General features: G+C 32.3%; 1 protein-coding gene across 1 annotated transcript in view; it reads left to right on the forward strand.

Moving 5' to 3' along the window:
- The first annotated feature begins 4,747 nt into the window (after nt 1-4,747).
- Nucleotides 4,748-22,364, forward strand: part of PIG-T (phosphatidylinositol glycan anchor biosynthesis class T) — a 58,071-nt gene continuing 40,454 nt past the window's right edge. Inside the window, exons 1-3 of the mRNA XM_085824622.1 lie at nt 4,748-5,118; nt 6,742-6,919; nt 20,346-20,583. Coding sequence (XP_085680748.1) covers nt 4,947-5,118; nt 6,742-6,919; nt 20,346-20,583 — 588 coding nt within the window. The 5' untranslated portion in view covers nt 4,748-4,946. The remainder of the gene's footprint in view (nt 5,119-6,741; nt 6,920-20,345; nt 20,584-22,364) is intronic.

The following is a 22,364-nucleotide window of genomic DNA, read 5'->3' on the forward strand; positions in this document are numbered from 1 at the left end:
ATTTTTTTTTACCTTCCAATTTGTATAGCTATATGCTGAAAACAGGCTTTAAAGTCCGTTTGTAGTATATTCCTATACAAATTCACTGCCTTCCCCCCGAAAAAAAAGATGTCTTTTTTTTTAATTTTTTTTACCTTCCAATTTGTATAGCTATATGCTGAAAACAGGCTTTAAAGTCCGTTTGTAGTATATTCCTATACAAATTCACTGCCTTCCCCCCCGAAAAAAAAAGATGTCTTTTTTTTATTTTTTTTTACCTTCCAATTTGTATAGCTATATGCTGAAAACAGGCTTTAAAGTCCGTTTGTAGTATATTCCTATACAAATTCACTGCCTTCCCCCCCCCGAAAAAAAAAGATGTCTTTTTTTTATTTTTTTTACCTTCCAATTTGTATAGCTATATACTGAAAACAGCCCTTAAATTCCGTTTGTAGTATACTCCTATACAAATTTACTCCCTTTTCCCCAAAAAGATACCTTTTTTTTAATTTTACCTTCAAATTTGTATAGCTACATACTGAGAACAGGCGTTCAAGTCCGTTTGTAGTATATTGGTATACATGGTCTATTTTTAGAAACAGTGAGACAACATTCCCACACAAAAGGGGGGTAGGGTTAATTTTTATCATGTCTAGAAGACATGATAAAAATAATTTATCATGTCTAGAAGACATGATAAAAATAAACAAAATTTTTTTTTTTTTTTTTTTTTTTTTTTTACATCTTAAATTTTTTTTTTCTGAGCTTTGAAAAATTTTTCCCATTCGGCAACCAAGTGAAAATTCTACAGCCAAGACGATTGGCCTTTTACTTTCACTTTCAACACTTTTCTATAAATGTATTCTACGTTTTCTGTTCAGAATTGTGCGGGCTGTCCAAGGTGCAGCATGCTTTTTCTCTCTCTACCTCATCTGGACCCAGGACCACTCTTCTAGAAAGAGCTTCTGTGAACACAAGCTTTTTTCCAATTTTTGACGTCTCACAGAATAGAAATCATTCCTCCTTTTAGGGGAAAATGTTTCCCATTTGAAACGCTAGGACCCCTCGTTTGGATTTCATCAGCAACCGTTTATCAGGGTCTAGCGAAATTGGATGATCCATCCATGGATTAGAATTTCCCATCCGTGGTTTTTATGCATCAAGATTTCAACATAGTTTAAGAAAAATCCTTCAATCCTATTTGAAAGGAGATGACATGATATTGAAAGACATTTTCCCATGACGAAATCTCTCTATCCCACACTTCTTCTAAAGTGAAGTTAAAGAGATTTTTCATACCGGGTTTTCAATTTTCACCTCAAATCACACCGGTGACGACGTGTGACACACAAACCGTGACATAAATTTCAGTTTTCATGACAGCTAACAGTCTTAAGGTTTAAACAAATGTATGAAAGAATTTATTTTTGATCCGTTTCAGCGATTGAGTGGGCTGGGAAAAAAAGGCTCTTTCCATGACAGCTAACACGCTTGAGCTTTAAACATGTATGAAAGAATTTATTTTTAATCCATTTCAGCGATTGAGTGGGCTGGGGGGGAATAAAGGCTCTTTCTATAACAGCTAACACGATTGAGCGGACTGGGAAAAAAAAGGCTCTTTCCATAACAGCTAACACGCTTGAGCTTTAAAAATGTATGAAAGAATTTGTTTTTAATCGATTTCAGCGATTGAGTGGGTGGTGAAAAGAAAAAGCTCTTTCCATTACACCTAACACTCTTGAGCTTTAAAAATGTATGAAACAATTTGTTTTTAATCGATTTCAGCGATTGAGTGGGCTGAGAAAAGAAAAACTCTTTCCATTACACCTAACACTCTTGAGCTTTAAAAATATAGGAACGAATTTATTTTTAATCCATTTCAGCGATTGAGTCTGCTGGGAAACATTTTCTCAGAGCTCAGGGGAAAAAAAGGCTCTTTCCATGACACCTAACACGCTTGAGGTTTAAAAATGTATGAAACAATTTATTTTTAATCCATTTCAGCGATTGAGTCTGCTGGGAAACATTTTCTTAGAGCTCAGGGGAAAAAAAGGCTCTTTCCATGACAGCTAACACTCTTGAGGTTTAAAAATGTATGAAAGAATTTATTTTTAATCCATTTCAGCGATTGAGTCTGCTGGGAAACATTTTCTTAGAACTCAGGGGAAAAAAAGGCTCTTTCCATGACAGCTAACACGCTTGAGCTTTAAAAATGTATGAAAGAATTTATTTTTAATCCATTTTAGCGATTGAATCTGCTGGGAAATATTTTCTTAGAGCTCAGGGAAAAAAAAGGTTCTTTCCATGACACCGAACACTCTTGAGCTTTAAAAATATAGGAACAAATTTATTTTTAATCCATTTCAGCGATTGAGTCTGCTGGGAAACATTTTCTTAGAGCTCAGGGGAAAAAAAGGTTCTTTCCATGACACCGAACACTCTTGAGCTTTAAAAATGTATGAAAGAATTTTTTTAATCCATTTCAGGGATTGAGTGGGCTGGGAAACATTTTCTTAGAGCTCAGGGAATGTGTCTCCAGGTTGAATGCACAGCACACACGGATGGGAAGTCGAAACTCGAGTGGCTTAAAAAATAAATATACGAAAGCTGGGTCATCGAGGTGACTAGGAAAAATTCTCAGAGTTCTGGAAATAATTCTGAGTTCAAGCATGGGACATGAGAACAGAAATGTATTACAATCATCATGTCATCATTGTTTTCGAAAGCCAAAAGAACATCTCATGAAAGAACATCTTTTTTTCCTGGTTGTGGGATGGAGTAGAGTTGCTGCATCTTGAACAACCCACACTGATCTGAACAGAAAAATGTAATGTTCTTATAGATATAAGAAATGAATTGAAAGTGAAAGTAAAAATGAAATTGTATTGGCTGGAAATATTTCTTGGCTGTTGAATTGGAAAAATATTTCCAGAGCTATAAAAAAAAAAAAAAAAAAAAAAAACCTCTTCCTTTTTTTTCTATTAATTTGATGTCTTCACTCTGTTTACTTTGGAATGGAGAAACCCAAAGACTTTTTAAAACATATCCTTTTTAAAAACTTATCTTATCTTATAAACTATAAACTCATCCTTTTTAAAACATATAATTCCTAGAATGAGTCATGGTCTATTTTTAGAAACAGTGAGACAACATTCCCACACAAAAGGGGGGTAGGGTTAATTTTTATCATGTCTAGAAAACATGATAAAAATTAAGAAAAAGTTTTTTTTTTTTTTTTTTTTTTTTTTTTTTTTTTTTTTACATCTCAGATTTTTTTTTTCTGAGCTCTGAAAATTTTTTCCCAGTCGGCAACCAATTGAAAAATTTCCAATCGGCTTTTACTTTCACTTTCAACTCTTTTCTATAAAAGCATTCCACGTTTTCTGTTCAGAACCGTGCGGGCTCTCCATGGTGCAACATGCTTTTTCTCTCTCTACCTCATCTGCAGCTAGGGTGTTTTTCCTTCTTAAAGAAGTGGAATTTTTTGGGAATACTTTTCAATTTCACGAGCTAGCTGTTTCTTATATTTCGAGGAGATTTCAATGGAATTGTTTATAGATGTCACCTATTGCAGATGGGGAAAAAGTCTATACTGGATCGCTGGAGACATCTCATCCAGATAGGTCACGTTATATTTTTTCCCACACCTAAATAAACTGGACATGAGCCATTCTTTTGTTTTCTCATTCAACAAAGATAGACACTGCAGACCGTTTTGGGTTTTCACTCTTCGCGAACCGAGACGAGCCGCAGCGACACTTTGCGTTTTCTATGAGCGCAATAATGGATTACGTGAGCAGCCATTTTGTTTCCCATCTCACCCAGATAGGTCATGTTGTATTTTGTTTCATGCACCTAGCCAATTTTGGGCATGAGCCATCCTTTTGTTTTTTTTTTTTTTGTCTATCGAACCAAGATGGACTCTGGAGACAATTTTGTTTCTCAACGGAAAAGTAAATTTTCTGAATGGGTACCGGTGTTCGAATACTTTTGTGACCGACTGTACATGTCACTGCCGTAATGCAATATTTTGAAGTCACAAACATGGACGCCGCTTGTTCGGCGGAGTTTCATTCCCCGATAGTGGAGGAAACTGCGAACCCTCCCTCCTTCTATTCTAACCTCCTTGCTTGAAATAGAGTCGGTGTTGCCACTGATCCTAAAGAGATGATGGAATACATCAATAGACTGAAACCTAACAAGGCTCCATGCATAGATTTTATATCTAATCGCATGATTAAAAACTTCCCTGTAATGTTTATTGTTTGGATTACGGTCCTTATTAATTTTATGCTAAGGAGAAGCTACTTTCCCGACCGTTGGAAAATTGCAGCGGACATCCCCATTCCAAAACCGGGACAAAATTTAAATTTACCCGTCAACTACAGACCAATTAGTGTGCTTTCTTCACTCTCAAATGTCTTACTTAATCGCCTGAATGAATTCTGTCGAGATCAAAACTTAAACATCCCGGAACAATTCGGTTTCAGACCTAAACACTCCACTGTACACGAAGGTTTCGTAAGCGAGAGAAAACTGGAATTGTCTATCTTGACATAACCAAAGCCTTTGACAGGATTTGGCATGACGGATTTATTTACAAGCTCATGCGACTTGGTTTTCCAGCTCACATCATTAAAATTAATAACTCTTACTTCACTGGACGAATCTTCCGCGTTCGAGTTAACCCAACACCGACTCTACTGCTAGAGTAGGGCCTAGCGTACTCCGTAAATTAACTTCCTTGATTCTTGATTCGAAATGTATAATTAATTTGGCAACACATAGATGACTCTGTCGGAAAAATGCCGGTGGAATGTTGTTGTTAAAATAGTTGCATTTCTTTCATGTTTAAATTGTTTATATTATTATTATTATAATAATTAATGCGTGACTGGTTATTTGTTTTATGAAAAATGGATCGTATTGTCTAATAATTTTTAAAATGTTTGAGGATATGTAAAAAAATGTTTGAGCTTTTAATGCTCATCCTTTTATCAACTTATACTGAGTGTAATACTCTGTATAAAGACCAGTTCGATGAAAAGCTGTTAATTAAACCATTACCCAGTGGTCATGTCTACTCTCATTTTGAGTTCATTGTGCAGAAAGAGCTTGAAAATAATAATATAAATTCTTGTAAGTAGTTTCTCTTAAAGTGGTGTCGAATTTTTTAGCGGAATTCACTCCGAATTCCCCAAACATTTTAATGTTATTTTGGGACTGAAAAGTTTTATTTTCAAAATTATCAATTTTCTTTCACTCATCTGCGGAATGTATTGGAATATTAGTACCGCTTAATGTATTGTATTGATTTGTCTCTGTCTAATATTCTATACAAATTAACTGACTGTGCTTTACTGGTGATATATAAATATATGGAAATGCAATGATGTAGAAATATGATTGCATAGATTTTGATCCATAATTGGACAACAAACTTGCCTGGCAAGGCAAATTAAATATTCCTTTTTTATTTCAAGTGACATTGGTGGCCATAAATAACTTGGCTAAATAGGGCTTTAGCAAAGCATAGCATTGTTTTAATTGCCGGTTCTGTGGTTGGAGCCTGTATAATTAATGTAGATAGATGATGTGGAGGTGTAGTTCTTGACATTGTGTGAAGTTCTTGGTCGCGGAGGCAGCGTTTGGTTATTATAGAATTCTGTAATTCTATGTGATTGGCAGCAGATATAGAGGTGCAGGAATTGATCCTTAAGAGCAGCTGGTTGACATTCTGTAATCCATTTACATTTTTATAGTATTGAAAAACCTTTGTGGCTGATACCTGAATATATTCTTGGATATTACTGATATTTAAATCAGTGTGAATTCATTGTTGGGATTGCACCATAGGGCATTCGTTATTTCTCTGATGGTTTTATTTTGAAGTATTTATATAATTTTAAGTGAGTTTTGGCTGCATGACCTCAAATTAGACAGTTGTTTAGTATTGCTGTTTGTATTATGATATAAAGGATGAGGACCTTGTTTGATGTCTTAGTTGTGTTGTATTTCATTGTCATGGCTATTTCAATTTCTTGATGTTGTATTCTTAGTAGAATGTCGTGAAGTCTGCTGGCTCCCAATTTGATGTTAACCAGCTTGCCGTTCTTTTGCTTGGAAGAAGAATTTGGACAAGGGATAAAAAAATGCATATGATCAGAAACGTTTTAAAAGTATAAACTTATGTTTATGTAAAGATAATTAACTAAAATTGTTATGATAGCTAATATTTTCATTCACTGTGTATTGGTGAGATTTACTGTCAGTATTGTGCAGTTTGACTTTTTTTTTTTTTTTACATAAAGTATTTGATGCCCTTCTTATTTCCTATAAATATGTAAATTTAAAATTTACTGTAGAAATTTATAATGCCATATAAGCATCTGATTGATCGAAGGGGGGGGAACTGATATGTTTGATTCACCAAAGTATGAAATGGATTTTGGAAACATTGCATGTAATTATATTTAATTTTTACATTATAAAACATTTCTGCATAGGAATTGTAACTATTTATAATTATAAAAATGTTTTAAATACGTTAATTGAGTTTAAATTTGTGAGATAAAATTTCATTTACCTCACAAAACATCATTTATATAGTTTTTAAAGTATATTGCCATTAATTACTAAACTTGTTCATTTTATTCAGCTGAGGGAATGGTAGATGTTTTAGTAAGAATGTTAATAATTATATATTAAGAGATTTCTCTTTCTTTTTATATTTATATGAATGCTTTTATATCTCTTTTTAAGTTCAACATTTTCGACTTTTTCCTCGTTCACTGGGCGAAATAGTATCAAAGTATAATGTACAAGAACTGCACTTTAGTTTAACTCAAGGTCTTTGGCGATATGAGAAATGGGGTTATCCTGCAAGAAGTGGTCCTCCAGGAGCTGAACTTTGGGCAGTATTCAAAGGAAATGTGTCTGAGTAAGTAACCAAGTTTAAGTTTATTATGTATCTCTTAAACTTTTACCTGGCAAAAAGTTTATGGGAAAACTCAGATAAGTGGCACTTGGTGGAATTTTTTTCGCCATCTTGAATAGCAAGAAATCGCCATATCCTCCGGAGGAATGTTTTTACACCAAGAATGGAAATGCCATCGAAAGGCGCTTTCTTAAAATTCCTTCCTCAGCCCAAAATCAGGGGGAAAAGCTCTGCTGGGCGAAAATCGTGTAAGGCAAAGTGTAGCGTTTGCATTGAGATGGTAAACCATACACATAGAACGCATTATAAATGATTAATTATTGTTGTGATTAAGTAAATCTATGTACTTTTTTATCTTAGTATTTTATATTAGTCATCTTAGTATTTCTCGTTTTTAATTCAAACCATTAATTTGAACAATTATCTGTAATAATGGTTATATGTTTGAAAACATGTTCTTTATATAAGTGCAGTAATGATCATGAAAATGCGATATATATCACATAGTTAAAGATGAAAGTTTAAAAAAATAAAATATGTAAACAATAATATTGCATCCTCGAAATGTATTCCAGGCTATTCAATCATCCAGTCAGGTGTATATTTTACATTCTGGATTCTTTTGTGCACAAAATTTCGATTAATAAGGTCAAGAGGGTTATTTTTCTTTTTTTCTTGTTTAAATATGAAAATAATTTTCATGTAGGTTACCAAAGAAATGTAATCCTGAATTGCATAACTGCAAGGAAACAAGATTTGTAACAAGTGCTTCTATAGCTTTTCACAGTATTATGCAATTGTTTAAATTTCAGAAAGAGACCGATCAAATAGAATAGGATAAGGTTATTTGAATTTTTCTGTATTTATTCTATGAAAAGTTAAATCCTAAAATATTATTTTTGTGCAATTTGAACCAGCGCTTAATTTCTAAGATTAGAAGTGCCGGAGCCCTATGGAAGACCGTCAGCAAAGAGGAACAAGAGTAAATAAATAAATAAAATGACTATTAAAATCATTAATAATTTTAAAATTAAATAGCTAATTATTATCAAATTAACTAATAGCTATTTAATTAATGTTAATAAATTGTTATTTAATCAATAAGTATTAGATAACTAATTATAATTTAATTGATAATTATTAGATAATTATTATTTGTTGAAATAATTAAAGATTGAAGTAATTAAATAAAATGTAAAGAGATAAATTGGAATTTAATACATGATTTTTAATATAATTTTATTGTTAAAATAAAATTTTCGAGATAAAAATTTTGGTTAATCTTTGGATTATGGCAACTAGGCGATTTTTTGGCGAAAATTTGGCGACCAACCCTGCTACAGCAACCTGCTAGTTTTTGTTTGCACGCCATTTTGTTTTCACGAAGTTAAAGGCATGTTTTTTTTTTTACTCAACATTTTTTTCCAACAATCTGCTAGCCGAATTATGCTTATGCTAGAACTTTTATGGAACAAAAGTGCTTAATCATGACGAAAATTAGGTGCAAAATTGGGAGAAAGGGCAGAATCGCAAACTGCTTGCCATGTTTTTAAGAATTGCACATACACGGTATCCATGTACACGTCGACCTATTTTCACTTAAAAAAAAAATCTCAGAATTGCACAAAAATGGCATTGCGCACACTCTTGACTTTATCCATGTATGCTGCTAAAGTCCTAGCTAGTAACCTTTATCGCCTTACCAAAATGTCGCCAAACTACGTGTTACCATATTCCAAAGATTAGCCAAAATTTTTAGTGAAATTGTTATTCAATTACGTAAAAGTAGTGCAGCAGTCTTCTTATTCAGAGCTCTGGAGCGTTCCGGCTAGAATTAGGATTTATTACAAAAACTAAGAAGCACCGGAGCCGAGAGCTTGTGGGCTACAGCCCAATTTAAGCTCTGATCGTAGGGGGGAAGGGAAATTCTTTTATCATCACAAAAATTAAATATACTTAAAGTATAGCTGATAAAAATTCCAGGACGAAACAGAATAAGGGTATGAGTGGGTGGAAACAAGAAAAGAGGGGAATCTTGGTGAGAGAGAACGTTCTCTTTGACCACGTCTCTGTGCTGATATAATTATAGCCATCAAGCAGATGTGTGTCGGGGGTAAATCCCGACTATGTAATGTAAAGTTGCTGGTTACGCTTCCCCCCATTAGTGGATACTGTGGAAAGACGATGTATAGGACGTGCTTGAGCAGTTTATCTCAGTATTTCACTCTTATTGTACTCGCTGTCACTTAACGCACATTTAAGAACACAAATTCTTCTTCCTGTGAGGGAAACTAACTGTAAGTATCGATAACAATACACTAGATGTAATGGCATGGCGAGAAATTTACGCGTTCCTAAACAAACTTCTTAAAGGGAAAGATTTCCGCATGTGAGTGAGGGGACTTTACTTGAACGTGTCATGTACTCATGAGTTTGTATTTCTAGGGAAATAGAGTATTGCAAGGTCTGCTTATTGTTAAACTAAAATGGTAGGAATTCTAGATTTTCCCCCTTTAAATTGTGGTTCAGTTTTATAAAAAGAAGTACTGGAGCTCATCTTATTCAGGGCTCCGGTGCGTTCCAGCTGGAATTGTAATTTATCTTAAAAATTGAGAAGTACCGGAGCTGTGCTCCGGTGGGCTCCGGCGCAATTTAAGCACTGATTTGAACATTGTCTATAACAGTAGTTTTAAACTGGCGGCCTCCGAAGCAATTTGATGTGGTCGGTGAATGTATTTCAGTTATGCATTTGTTGCAAATACAATGATGCAAAGATTTCTTTGTTTTACTTATTTGAAGTTTCAGTTTATTTTACATTCATTGCTATTAAACATGAACATGAGTAACATGCCAAAAAAAATCTAGGTGAATCTTCGGATTATGGTAACTTAGCAATTTTTTGGCTACCAACCCTGCAACAGCAACCTGCTGGTTTTTTTTGGGGGGGGACGCCATTTCGTTTTTACAAAGTAAAGGCATGTTTATGGTTTTTTTTTTTTTTTTTTTTTTTTTCACTCAGCGTTTTTTTCCAACAATCTGCTAGCCGAATTACACTTATGCTAGAACTTTTATGGAACAAAAGTGCTTAATCATGACGAAGATTAGGTGCAAAATTGGGAGAAAGTGCAGAATCGCCCACTGCTTCACGCGTTTTTAAGAATTGCACATACGCGGTATCCATGTACACGTTAACTTATTTTCACTTAAAAACAAATCCCAGAATTGCACAAAAATGGTATTGCGAAACTCTTGACTTTATCCATGTACACATCGACCTATTTTCACTTAAAAAGTCAAAGAAAGTTGACAAAAATCCAATTCTTCTTACTCTTGTAAAAAGCGCCAAACAAATAAGTGGGCAATTCTGCACTTTAGCAGCGAAATTTTTTCTAAGTGCTTATTAGCTAAAATCACGATCAGAATTTTCCGGAAAATATCACATAACATGTCTCACGATCTCTCATCTCTCTGAGACAAAATAATCTGTGATCTGAACTGTGTACTTCTCAGATTATTGCTAAAGTCCTACCTAGTAACCTTTATCGCCTTACCAAAATGTCGCCAAACTACCTGTTACCATATTCCAAAGATTAGCCAAAATATCTAAATGTAAATGTTATTCAAAGATTTGAAGATACAAATTTAATTAACTTTTTTTTTATTTATTATTATTTAATTTAATTTATTTATTTATGTGAAGAAAATAAAGAAATGTTCATGTTTTGGCTAATAGTTTAGATTTTTTTCTGATATGCGCAACTTTTAATCCAAAAAATCCTCTATATAAAGAAATCAGTGAAATATGCTCGACTTAGAAAAACAGCAGAGTAATGCTTGTTCAATATTTTATGCTAACTGATTAGCATTTTAAAGTCTGATTATCATTTTATTGCATTTTTAACCTTTTTGAGGCCGTGGTTTTGGTAGCAGGACTCCTTGAAAGGACAGGGAATCTTGAACCGAATGCTTTCCCCCTTTAAGAAATCACCTCCTATTTGCAACAAAGATTCTTGTGTGTAGTTTAATGGATTCTCAGAAGATTGCATGTATGTCGCAAAAAGAAGGGAAGTGTAGGGATTAGTGACCAGACTTCAAGATGCTTTTCATCACTGAGGGAAAATTTCATATTACAGTTGTTCCGGATTGAGACTACTGAGAAGTGTGTAAACCTTCGTTGAAGAAAATGCCATTCTTTATATTATAGGATATTACTTTCTTTTTTATAAAATTTTGGTTTGAGTTTTAAATTACACTGCAAAACTATGTGTCTTTACTAATTACTTACAATAATTATTTCTATTGTATCATTATATTAATGTTATATCAAAAAAATATTTCAACTATTTAATTATTTTCTTGGAGAATTTAAAATTTAACCAGTCTGTCTTTTTTTTTTTTTTACTGTTAAATGTCCTAATAATTTTAAATTTGTTTTCGTATATATTATCAAATATAGCTATATCTTTGAACTTTCTTCCATACAGGGAATAATTAAAAAACTAAATGCATAAAGCTATAGAAATGATTAAAAATTAAAGTTCAGTGGAACTGTTAAAATTATGCTCTATAGGCATAATGAAATTTTAATTTTACATAATTGTTCAAAATCTGCTTGATAGTATACTATTTAAGGAGGAAACTTTCAGCAAATTAGAATATAACTGGTTTAATTAAAAATAATTTTATTTTATTGTAGACTGTTAGTACTGAAATGTCCAACTGCATAAATGCTAGTAATTAAAATTCAGTTCTTTTCCAAAATTAATGCATAATAAAACAGATGCTCAAAAAGTGTTTTTTTAGAATATTTTAGTTGTAAAAATTTGAAAAAAAAATATTTAATCATGTACCATTTTATACCGTTTATTGAATATTAGTAAGTGATATATTTCAAGTATTAATAGCAGAATGAATTTAAGTCATTAAAAATGTCAAATTATTTAGTATGCAAATCCATAATTCAAAATGTAAATTCCATTTGTCTTTTTTCCATTTGTCTAAAACTAAATTCCCAGCCTCACTAAGGGATCGTGTTCAGTCGGGTTTTTTCAAATTAAAGGGAAAATTGTTTGTTATGCATAGTGTCTGCAAAAACTGTGGGACAAAAGTTACACAGTAATTAGTTGTTGTCTTCAATACTGTATTATGTTATTCTATATTATGCTACATAATTTAGCACATTAAGAGAAGTTTCCAGATAATTTCAGGTGCCCGATCAGCAAAATTCTCTCCTGTTTGAAATCGTCGTTGCATGTGAATTTATCTATTTCCTCTATTGTTTAAACCAGTTCGTTTCAACTCCAGACTGTCTTTGTGTGGCAGCTTTGACATCAACCATGGCGGCATATTTTATATGGTGGAATTTAAATTATACGATATATTAGTGAGTATCTTTACTTGCAGTTGCTCAAAAAATCTTCATTGTGAGGTCATGTGAAATTTATACTGGCACAGTTAAATTAACTGTTTTTCTCTTTTTTCTTGAAAATTTGGCAGCTATTCATTGGTTTCATTTACCTCAGTCATTATGCTGTCGTATCGAAACTATTTCATGCCAAGGTATGCCCCCAGGATTTTGTCTTTGAATGTAGTTGCTGAGATATATGGCTAATGAATGACAAATGCATTCAATCACTTAAAAGTTCAAGGTTCAGAAAATCAGATGGGGAACATGTGTTGTCTTAGAACAATGATTTGTACATTATTTGAGAGCTTTTACATCCTGTTTTGTATTCTCAGAGCTCAACGGTAGTGAAATTTCACAAATGCTTCTCTAATCCATTCTGAACATCTTCAAAATTATTTGACCGTGAAATCGAGACACTGATACGGAGGTACGTTTTAAAATAACAGTATATTGGTACATCTGGAATCTAATGGCTAGAGATGAACTTTCAAACTGATTGACTAGTTTTAGTGTATTTACGATTTCCAGGTTTCAGAGTGAAATTGTTAAACTGCTGTTGTTTCTTTGACACAAAATTTATATTTATGTTCTTGTGATCTGTTCGAATAACAGTATCATCACAGTAAACTTCCGTGTGTGAAGGTCACTTCATAAACAGATATATATGAAAATAAAGACAGACAGAACTGTTAAGAATGAACTGATAAGAATGTAAGAAAAAGTGCTTGTACATGTATACAAGTACATGGGAATTTATATTTGTTTAAGGAAATGTATACCTACATATTCGTGCAGTATGCATGTCTGCACTGATATAATATCGTATAAGTACAGATATGCGCGGAAAGCATGTGTACCGTTAAATAGGAATAACGTATATACAGACACGTGCATATACACACACAGGCACACATATGCATTTATAATATGTGTTTGCATATGGATTTATACATACATCTATAAACATACAGATATATGTATGTGTATATATTTCATGATCAAGCTCTTGAAGTTTTTGTATTTCTTCTTTACTCAGACCTCTTTTCCTTTTCGGCATATTGCTAGAAAAATGTCAAAATAATTCCTTAAAAACTTACAAAAATATGCAATATTCTAAAGCAGCGCAAGACTGTGTTTACAATTTACAAACACAGTTATCGCGAATTCTGTAGCTATGTAGCTACAAGAACTAAAAGGGAAAAATAGTTTAAAACCGGATTCTTAACACAAAGACCTTTGAAAGAGATAAGTGGTTAAAACCCCAGGGACGTCAAATTTGACATTTCACCACACTCTTTCAGCCTTGAAAATGGGGGGAAAAGACATGGCCACTAAAGTGGACAACCCCGTCCTTTCAGGCAGAGGACTCTATGGCCACTACAATGGTAAAACTTCAGAAAGTTAATAACCATATTTGAATATAAATTTGATTATGAGAGTTTAAGGTTAGGTTATATTATTTAATTACGGCAAAGCCTCGAGGGCTATTTGCTTAAGGGGAGGGATGCCTTTGTGGAGGACTTTGTAAGAGAAACTGGCTCGTATACATGTTACACATGGGCAAAACCACGGAAAAAACCCATGCAGCCAGCCCATTCGTGGGATTCGAACCTCGGACTGAACTACCAGTGTTCAGCGACTTTACCGCTAGGCCACTGGTGGGCTCTTATGAGAGTTTAAAAAACTGCTGTTATGATATAGGGTGTGTTTCAGCGACTAAAGGGTAAAATTGTTGCACACTGGCAGTTCATCTCGAGTCAATCCATGGCTAACAGACTTCCCTCTCTTTAAGCAGATAGCCTGGGAGTGCTTTTGATATTTTAAATAAACCTAATCTTATTTATACATGGACATAATTAGAAAAAAGGCATTTTGTTAGATTAAACAAATGACTTCTATAAAAGACAAATGACTTCCATATTTGTATTAGAAGTACAATTAATTTATTTAGAAATTAATTCGGTTGATCTTTACATTACGGTAACTTGGCGATTTTTTGGCAAAAATTTGGCGACCAACTCCCCTACAGCAACCCTCTATTTTTTTTCCCCCGCCGCCATTTTGTCTTCACGAAGTAAAGACATGTTTCTTTTCTTCTTATCTACTGAACACTTCTTCCAACAATCTACTAGCCGAATTACACTTATGCTAGAAATTTTATCAAACAAAACTGCTTAATCATGACAAATATTCACTGCAAAATTCGGAAAAAGTGCACAATACCATACACCTTACGCGTATTTCAAAATAACACAAACATGTACACGCCGACTTATTTTTACTTAAAAAAACATCCCAGAATTGCACAAAAATGGCATTGCGCACACTCTTCACTATATCCATGTACACTGCTTTTTTCTCATAAATTCGAAAAATTTCACGAAAATACATGACAATTTTCTCAATCTTTAAACCCGGTAAAAAGAACATATATGAAATTACCTGATCGCGAAAAAGTATTTACCCTTTACAAATATGAACATTTCCACATATAAAATAAATAAAATATCCAAAAACTTTTACCTCTAAATCATCTATTACATTATACACGTCACCAACGAATTCATACATGAAGCATTACAAATATTTAGTATCAAATATTTAAATTATTTTCATGCACGTTTATTTCAACTTAAACGTAAACCAAATTCCTACAAGCATAAAATTCACAAAATAACTATCATTTCATTAAAATATCAGTGAACCATGTACACGTCGACTTATTTTTACTTAAAAAAACATCCCAGAATTGCACAAAAATGGCATTGCGCACACTCTTCACTATATCCATGTACACTGCTTTTATCTCATAAATTCAAAAAATTTCACGAAAATACATGACAATTTTCTCAATCTTTAAACCCGGTAAAAAGAACATATATGAAATTACATGATCGCGAAAAAGTATTTACCCTTTACAAATATGAACATTTCCACATATAAAATAAATAAAATATCCAAAAACTTTTACCTCTAAATCATCTATTACATTATACACGTCACCAACGAATTCATACATGAAGCATTACAAATATTTATTATCAAATATTTAAATTATTTCCATGCACATTTATTTCAACTTAAACATACACCAAATTCCTACAAGTATAAAATTCACAAAATAACTATCATTTCATTAAAATATAATTAAATTCAAAAACACCACTTAAAATATACATGAGCACATACATTCAATTAATAAAAATTACCTTACAATCCTAATTACTTTAAACTAAATCATTGCTAATAACAATTTTCCCAATAATACCAAATTCCTTTCCACCTTACATTTCCAACAATGCATAAAAATAATTAAAAATACTAACTTACCTAATCTCCTTCAGAATCTTCATTACGTGGCGGATACACTTTTCTTCATTCTCTTTCAGAATCTTTAAAATCATACTTATCTTTCAAAGCAAGATACCACATAAAATAAATAACATAATAAAACATGTTTATTTCTCTCTCACACAACCTTAAAAAACATTTCTTACTATCCTTTTCAATACCACTAAATACCCATTTCGAATTCACTTTACTTAGGGCCATGGGATCCAAAAATTCACAAACACTATTTCACACAACACAGAATAAAGCTAAATACAAAATTCCCAGATTTTTCCCCATTAAAGAACAGTAATTCGTCCATTAAAATCACATGACATATCCCATTATCTCTTCCGATTAAAGAACCGTAATTCGTCCATTAATATCACATGACATATCCCATGATCTCTCATTTCCCCCACACAAAATAATGCGTAATCGGAACTCAGTACTGCTCACATTATTACCAAAGTCCCAGGTAGTAACCTTTATCGCCTCCAAAATGTCGCCAAACTACCAGTTACCGTAATGTAAAGATCAACCATTAATTCCTGTTTGTTATGGCCAGACTCCCATATATTTAAATATTAAGTAGATAATAAAAAAAAATTTCATTCTCATTAGAAATTATCTGGAAATACACACAATATGTTAGAAAAAGAGCATATTTTATTCTCATTAGAAGTGTAATTTATTTAAGTCTATAATTAAACATTTTAATTAATTTAGAAATTAATTATATGTAAATACACATGGGATAATGTGAGCCATAAGTACGGAAAAGGAGCATATATTGTAATTTTCTTTTATAAAAATAAAATTATCTTGTTCTAATTACAAGTTTAATTAATTTATTTAGAAAATAATTAAACAGTGAATTTAAAACGTCTACTGACAAAGTCATGTGATCATCAGCACGAAGATTCAAAGTATCAACCATATAGAAAAAAAAATATCCCTTTCATTTTCCCTGTCTTACTTTTAACATCTGGGCAACCTAAACACTCTTCCAACTGTTCGGCACATATCGCCCAAGTTGGTGAGCACGATTTCCGGAACTTCGCCAAGTGCTGGTTATCTGAGTATCCCCAAGTTTATATTTCATTATGGTATAAATTTTATTAAGTGTAATTTTTAATTGATGACATCAGAGATGTAATTGTTATCTACCTTTTGAAGATAGCATTATAGTGTTCTTAGATAGGATATTCAGCATTCTGAAAAGTCATTTAACCCTTTGCACTTGAGAGGTGACTCTCGCTCACCACTTGGTTTGATGTGGAAACTTGATGCACAGCAATAACTGTTTACATTTAGTTTCATTGAAGTGGCTCCGTATGCTCTTTCTGTATAATGTTATGAAGTGTAAAATGATACGCTTTTAAACGGAGATAAGATTTTCTTATGTATAACCTTATCTTTTCTTATCTATCACGAAGTCTGCTCTCAGAGAAATGAACCTAGAAAAAGGCATCAAACAACATATTATTGTAATACTTGCCCCAACGAGCCGGGCGTGCATCTTGGGAATTGGTAAATGAAATATCATACACAGAAAAATTACAGATACTAATATTTAAGGAATTATGTTTATAAATGTGTAAAATGTTAAAATATAAACATTTTATACATTAATTTGTGTGTGTAGTGATTTTAAGTTACTGGTAAGAAATGCGTCAAAAAGGCTGCAAAACGTCTCGTGTTGCTGGTGCACCGTGCGAAAAAGCCTCAGTGCAAAGGGATAAAACTCCTGTGACCATTTTCATTGTGAAATAAAATGTGGTGCAACATAGTAAGGTTTTGTCATTGATTTATGTATGTTTTGGAGGAAGTTAGAATAATAGTTATATGAGAATTGTTTAATTATCACAAAAATACTCGTATCGTTGGGGCAACTGATTCAGTTTAGCAATTTAAATTTTTTTAATGTTTAATAACTTAAATTGATGTTAACAGCTCTATTCCAATATACTCATATGTTATCAGATTTTGATTGTAATCAAGAACCAGGTTTCAAAGTAACACTAAACAGTTGCAGAATTCTTAAAATTATTTAAAGAAGGAAAACCTGTTAATGGGTATTGATTGAAAAACTTTTATGCCCAATGCCTGAATATATTTTGGATGGTGTTAATATTTAAATCAGTATAAATTTTGTTATTGGGGATGCACTGTGGGGTGTTGGCTATTTCTTGGATGATTTTATTCTGAAGCATTAGTATCATTTTAAAGGGAGGTTTGGTTTCATGGCTCCAAATTAGGTGCTGGTTGTAACATATTATAAAGGATGAGTTTGTTGGATATTGATAATCTGCTGTTATGGCCAAGAATTGGTCTCAGTATTGATGTGGGGTTTTTGAATTTATTTGCAGTAACTAAAGAGTGTTTCCAGGAAGTAAGTTCTTTACCGAGTATGCAGTGGTGGACTGGCCAAAGAAATCGGCCCTGGCAAGAAAAAAATGTGTTGGCCCCAAGGCCCCATAATGAATGTCATCATACATATGTTACCATTGTCATAATCATCATCATAAAAAATAATTTTATAAAATAAAAAGGCTCTACTCTTATATGCGCCCTAATATCACCAAATGTGACGATATGTGTTCTGTGCTGGTTTTTGGCACGATTGTATGTTGTATGGCAACCCTGTTCACGTTGAAAAATCTTTTGGTGTAGTGGTTTAATTGCTCGTTCGTTCGTGTCGTACATGTTTTGAAATGGCCTATGTTGCAATGAAAGACGTGGTGGCAAGATTTCAGTCGCGTATTTTAGATTGTGTGCAAAGGAAATTTAGTATTAAAAGGTACGATGTTGGAGTTGTTAATGAGTCTGCTGCGTGTCTGAGAAGATAACGGGTGGGAAGATAAAGTGGTGGAAGTTGATGAATCGAAGTTCAGCAAAAGGAAATATAGTGGCCATCCTGTTGAGGGGCAGTGGGTATTTGGAGGTCTGGGAGATTATTTTTGTAGTCGTGCATGATAGAAGTAGAGAAACACTGATGCAGTGTATTAAAGAGTGGATTGAGCCTTGTACAACTATTTTTTCGGATGGATGGAAATCTTACAAGGATTTAGGAAAAGAACGTTTTGAACATTTATTTGTGAACCATAGTATGAATTTTCTGGATAGTGTGTCTGGCTGTCATATAAATAGGATAGTGATTACGTGGTGGCATGTTAAAGGCGGTATGAAGTTGGTATTTTTGCTATTCGAAAAAGCATTCATTCATGGTAACTGCATTTTATTTGATTCTTATTTTGTAGAATGTTATGTTCATTGTATTTTTAGTATGAATTTCTGTCGTTATTGTTGTTTTTTGAATTATTTGAAATTTATTTTAGTTTATTTTGTTGATTAGTGTGTAGTGCCTAGATTGTGCAATTCGTAGATGTTTTTTAAAGTTGAAACAGAATGCTGTATGCATGTTATTCTTTGAAATTTATTGTTATTATGTTAATTTATTAAAGCGAGGTGTGCATAGTTCGTAGATTCGTTCATTGCCTAGATTGTGCAATTTGTAGATGTTTTTTTAAGTTAAAACATATCGCTGTGTACATGGATTTTTGTCAAATATTTTTGGTTAGAAACTTTACGTTTTTGCTATCTAAATCTGTTGTTTTTGTTTTGGATATTTAGCTAAAATTGTGTGTTCAAAATGTGGTTTTCGCACATGCAAAAACCACGTTTTTGGAGACATTTTAGGCTTAAAGTTTGAAATGCAGGCAAAAAATTTAGATAGTAATATGGCAGCATGGAGGCAAAATTTGACGACCTGAGGGTGCATATAAGAGTAGTTCCAATAAAAATATACATTGCAGAAAAGTAACACTTTATTCATTCATATATATATGAATATGATATATATATGAATATTATATATATGAAAGTATATATAATATTTATATCTACAAACTAAACAGCAAGTGATTCATAATTAGCCATTTAAATATTTTTTAATTCTAGGTGTCCGGGCAAATATTTCTTCAATTTTATCTCCAGTTTTTGCTTAGCCAAAAATCCTTTTGTATATTCATCAATAGCAGTGACTCCAAATTAGCTTGGTTCATAGTACTCTTTAATCTACATTTTTAATTTTGAAAAATCTCTTCCACATTCAACTTGCGTTATCGATAGTGTGAGTACAATCTTGTAAGCAAAAAAGACATAATTTGTGTGTACTGCTACTGTAAAAATTGTTCTGTTGTCAGCAAATAGGGCTAGGGTAATTGTTGGATCAGTAGGTATATTATGTGTGTAAATGTTATATAGTAGGTATGAGCTTAGGGGGCTCCTAAGGTTTTATTATAATGAATATGCCATCTTTTAAAGAAAAGGGGGTTCAAATTAAATCTGTGATAAATATTGGTGCAGAAAACCCCAAAAAAATCTCAATAAAATTAAAAAAATTAGTAGTTATGTATCACTCATTATAGATTTACATATTGATGATGTATCCCATTGTCATTAACACATAACAAATATTTAATAAATATCAGAGATTCTTGTTTATTCATTATTATACTTATCATGAAACAGGTTTGGGAATTTCAAAATTTGTTTATTTAGAAAAAGAACTAAATCTTTTTCTAGTAACTTATTGTGAAGATTAGAGAATTAATTTCAAACTTTATCATAAAGATATTTCTTGAGATTTCATTTAAAAAATTTTAATTGGCTTTACTTATTTTTCAGGGTTTCTTCAAATTGGCAAAAATTAACAAATATTCTCTCAGGACAATTCTGTGCTTCATTGAATTTCATTGATGATACTAATACTGTCATACCTAAGCTTTCTTATAGGCCTGAAGGAGTAATGCCTTCAGATCAACTTTTTAATACAAGCTTTATCAGATACTCTGCTTTGCCTCCGGAAATTGTTTGCACAGAAAATCTTACTCCATTTCGCAAGTTACTGCCGTGTGGTGCTGTGGTAAGATTTTCATATGATTTTCACTGTAAACATTATATTTAACCTTCCAGCACTCATGCTTGGCAATTTTACATGAGTATGTTCGTGTCGTATTTTTTACGACATCCGTTATTTTACCGTTTTTTTGCACAGAAAATGACAGAAATGAGTGAATATTGATAGTAAATTTGTTAAGAAATAAAATATTAATCTTATTATTGCAAAATACAAATGATATCACATTCAAATACAAGTAAATTATTTTTAAGTTCTTATATTAGTAAGTTGGAAATGCAATGATATATTTCATTATAGAAAATTTTAAATTTATTATTTAATAATTATATTTTAAAATCGAAGCTAATTTTAATATTCATCAAAGACAAGTATAGATAATAAAAAAGGAAAACACCTTGGTAGGAAAAAAAGTAAGTTTAGCATTAATTACTTCTGCAAGGAAATTTACTTCTTACTGGTTACAAAAACGCACTTTAAACTAACTTTGATATTTTTATTTATTTCTAAAAAATAGAAATAAAAGAAAATAAGGAATGGAAATCGCTATTGTTCTTCCATCCAAAGGTTTCCTTGTCTTCATTTTCTGCATCCAATAATTCTTGAAGAATCCTAGCAAAATCAGTTGGTTGCACATATTTTTTTGCCATGAAAACCGATATAAAATTTACAGAGCCAAATGTATTCAAATTAAAATAATATATGGCAATTAATAACACAAAATTACAAAATATTTGAGAAAAAAAAAATTTCCGAATTTTAAAACATGACCACGTGCGTGTCGTAACTTTTATGAAAAAGCTTGCCATGTAGCACAAAAGCCCACTTAAAAAAAAAAAAAAAAAAAAAAAAAAAATCCAATGACGTCCTGTTAGCACATTCCATGATGTGGGGAAGGGTAGAAAGGAGGAATAGAAATGACCTTCAGACGTCTCAGCTTTGATATGTGAAAAATGTGCATTAAAAACTGAATTTGGCGTAAATTTTGCACATAAGCGTGTGCTGGAAGGTTAATGGATCATTTTAAATGAAATTTAAAAAATATCAGACATATTTTAAATTTTGAAATTGGAAAGTAGTCTTTGAATAATTTGAAGATTGTTGGAAGAAGAAAGGATATTATTGTAGGTGCACTTGGTTCACTCAGAAGCATAATTTATAAGGCTTAACAAATGTATCGAACTGAAAAGAAAAAGAATTTTAATTTCTTAATAGTTAACCATAAGAAATGTGTATTTTAAAGACTCATGCACAAAGAATTTATATTTATTCCTCATTTCTTTTGATTCTGGATTGTAAAAATTAGAAGCCATTTAATTTTTAGTGATACCAACAGGATCTTAAAAAGTGTATTGCTTTTTGACTACAGAAAGTAGTACTTGCAAATTTACCGTTACTGGGAGGCATTAAGTTATGGCAATAATTTGCAAATAGGTATCTGTTTCTGTGTTGCAGCTGGGCTTTCAGTTTTGTCATCATTGTCTTATTCTGTTACTTTCTGGATGTTCCCATCTTCAGAGTGTTGCACATTTATTTTTTTCTTCATGTGTCACTGAGATTTGGGAAATAATGAAATGGAAGCTATCTGATTTCTTGTCTGAATCACTGAATTTTGTCGAACAATTAAACATGCTATTCCCATGCAGTTGAATTAAACATCCGTAAAGAAAACATGTTATGGAAGTACAACATTGAAAAGCACTTAGAACAGTAAGACTGAGATTCAGAAATTCATACAAAGGAAGCCTGTTGATGTTTACACCCACCATACGATTTATTTACTGTTG

Source organism: Stegodyphus dumicola, chromosome 10 (assembly GCF_044657685.1).
Source record: "Stegodyphus dumicola isolate Sdum_Otavi_A_Nest chromosome 10, ASM4465768v1".
NCBI classification, from domain to species: domain Eukaryota; kingdom Metazoa; phylum Arthropoda; class Arachnida; order Araneae; family Eresidae; genus Stegodyphus; species Stegodyphus dumicola.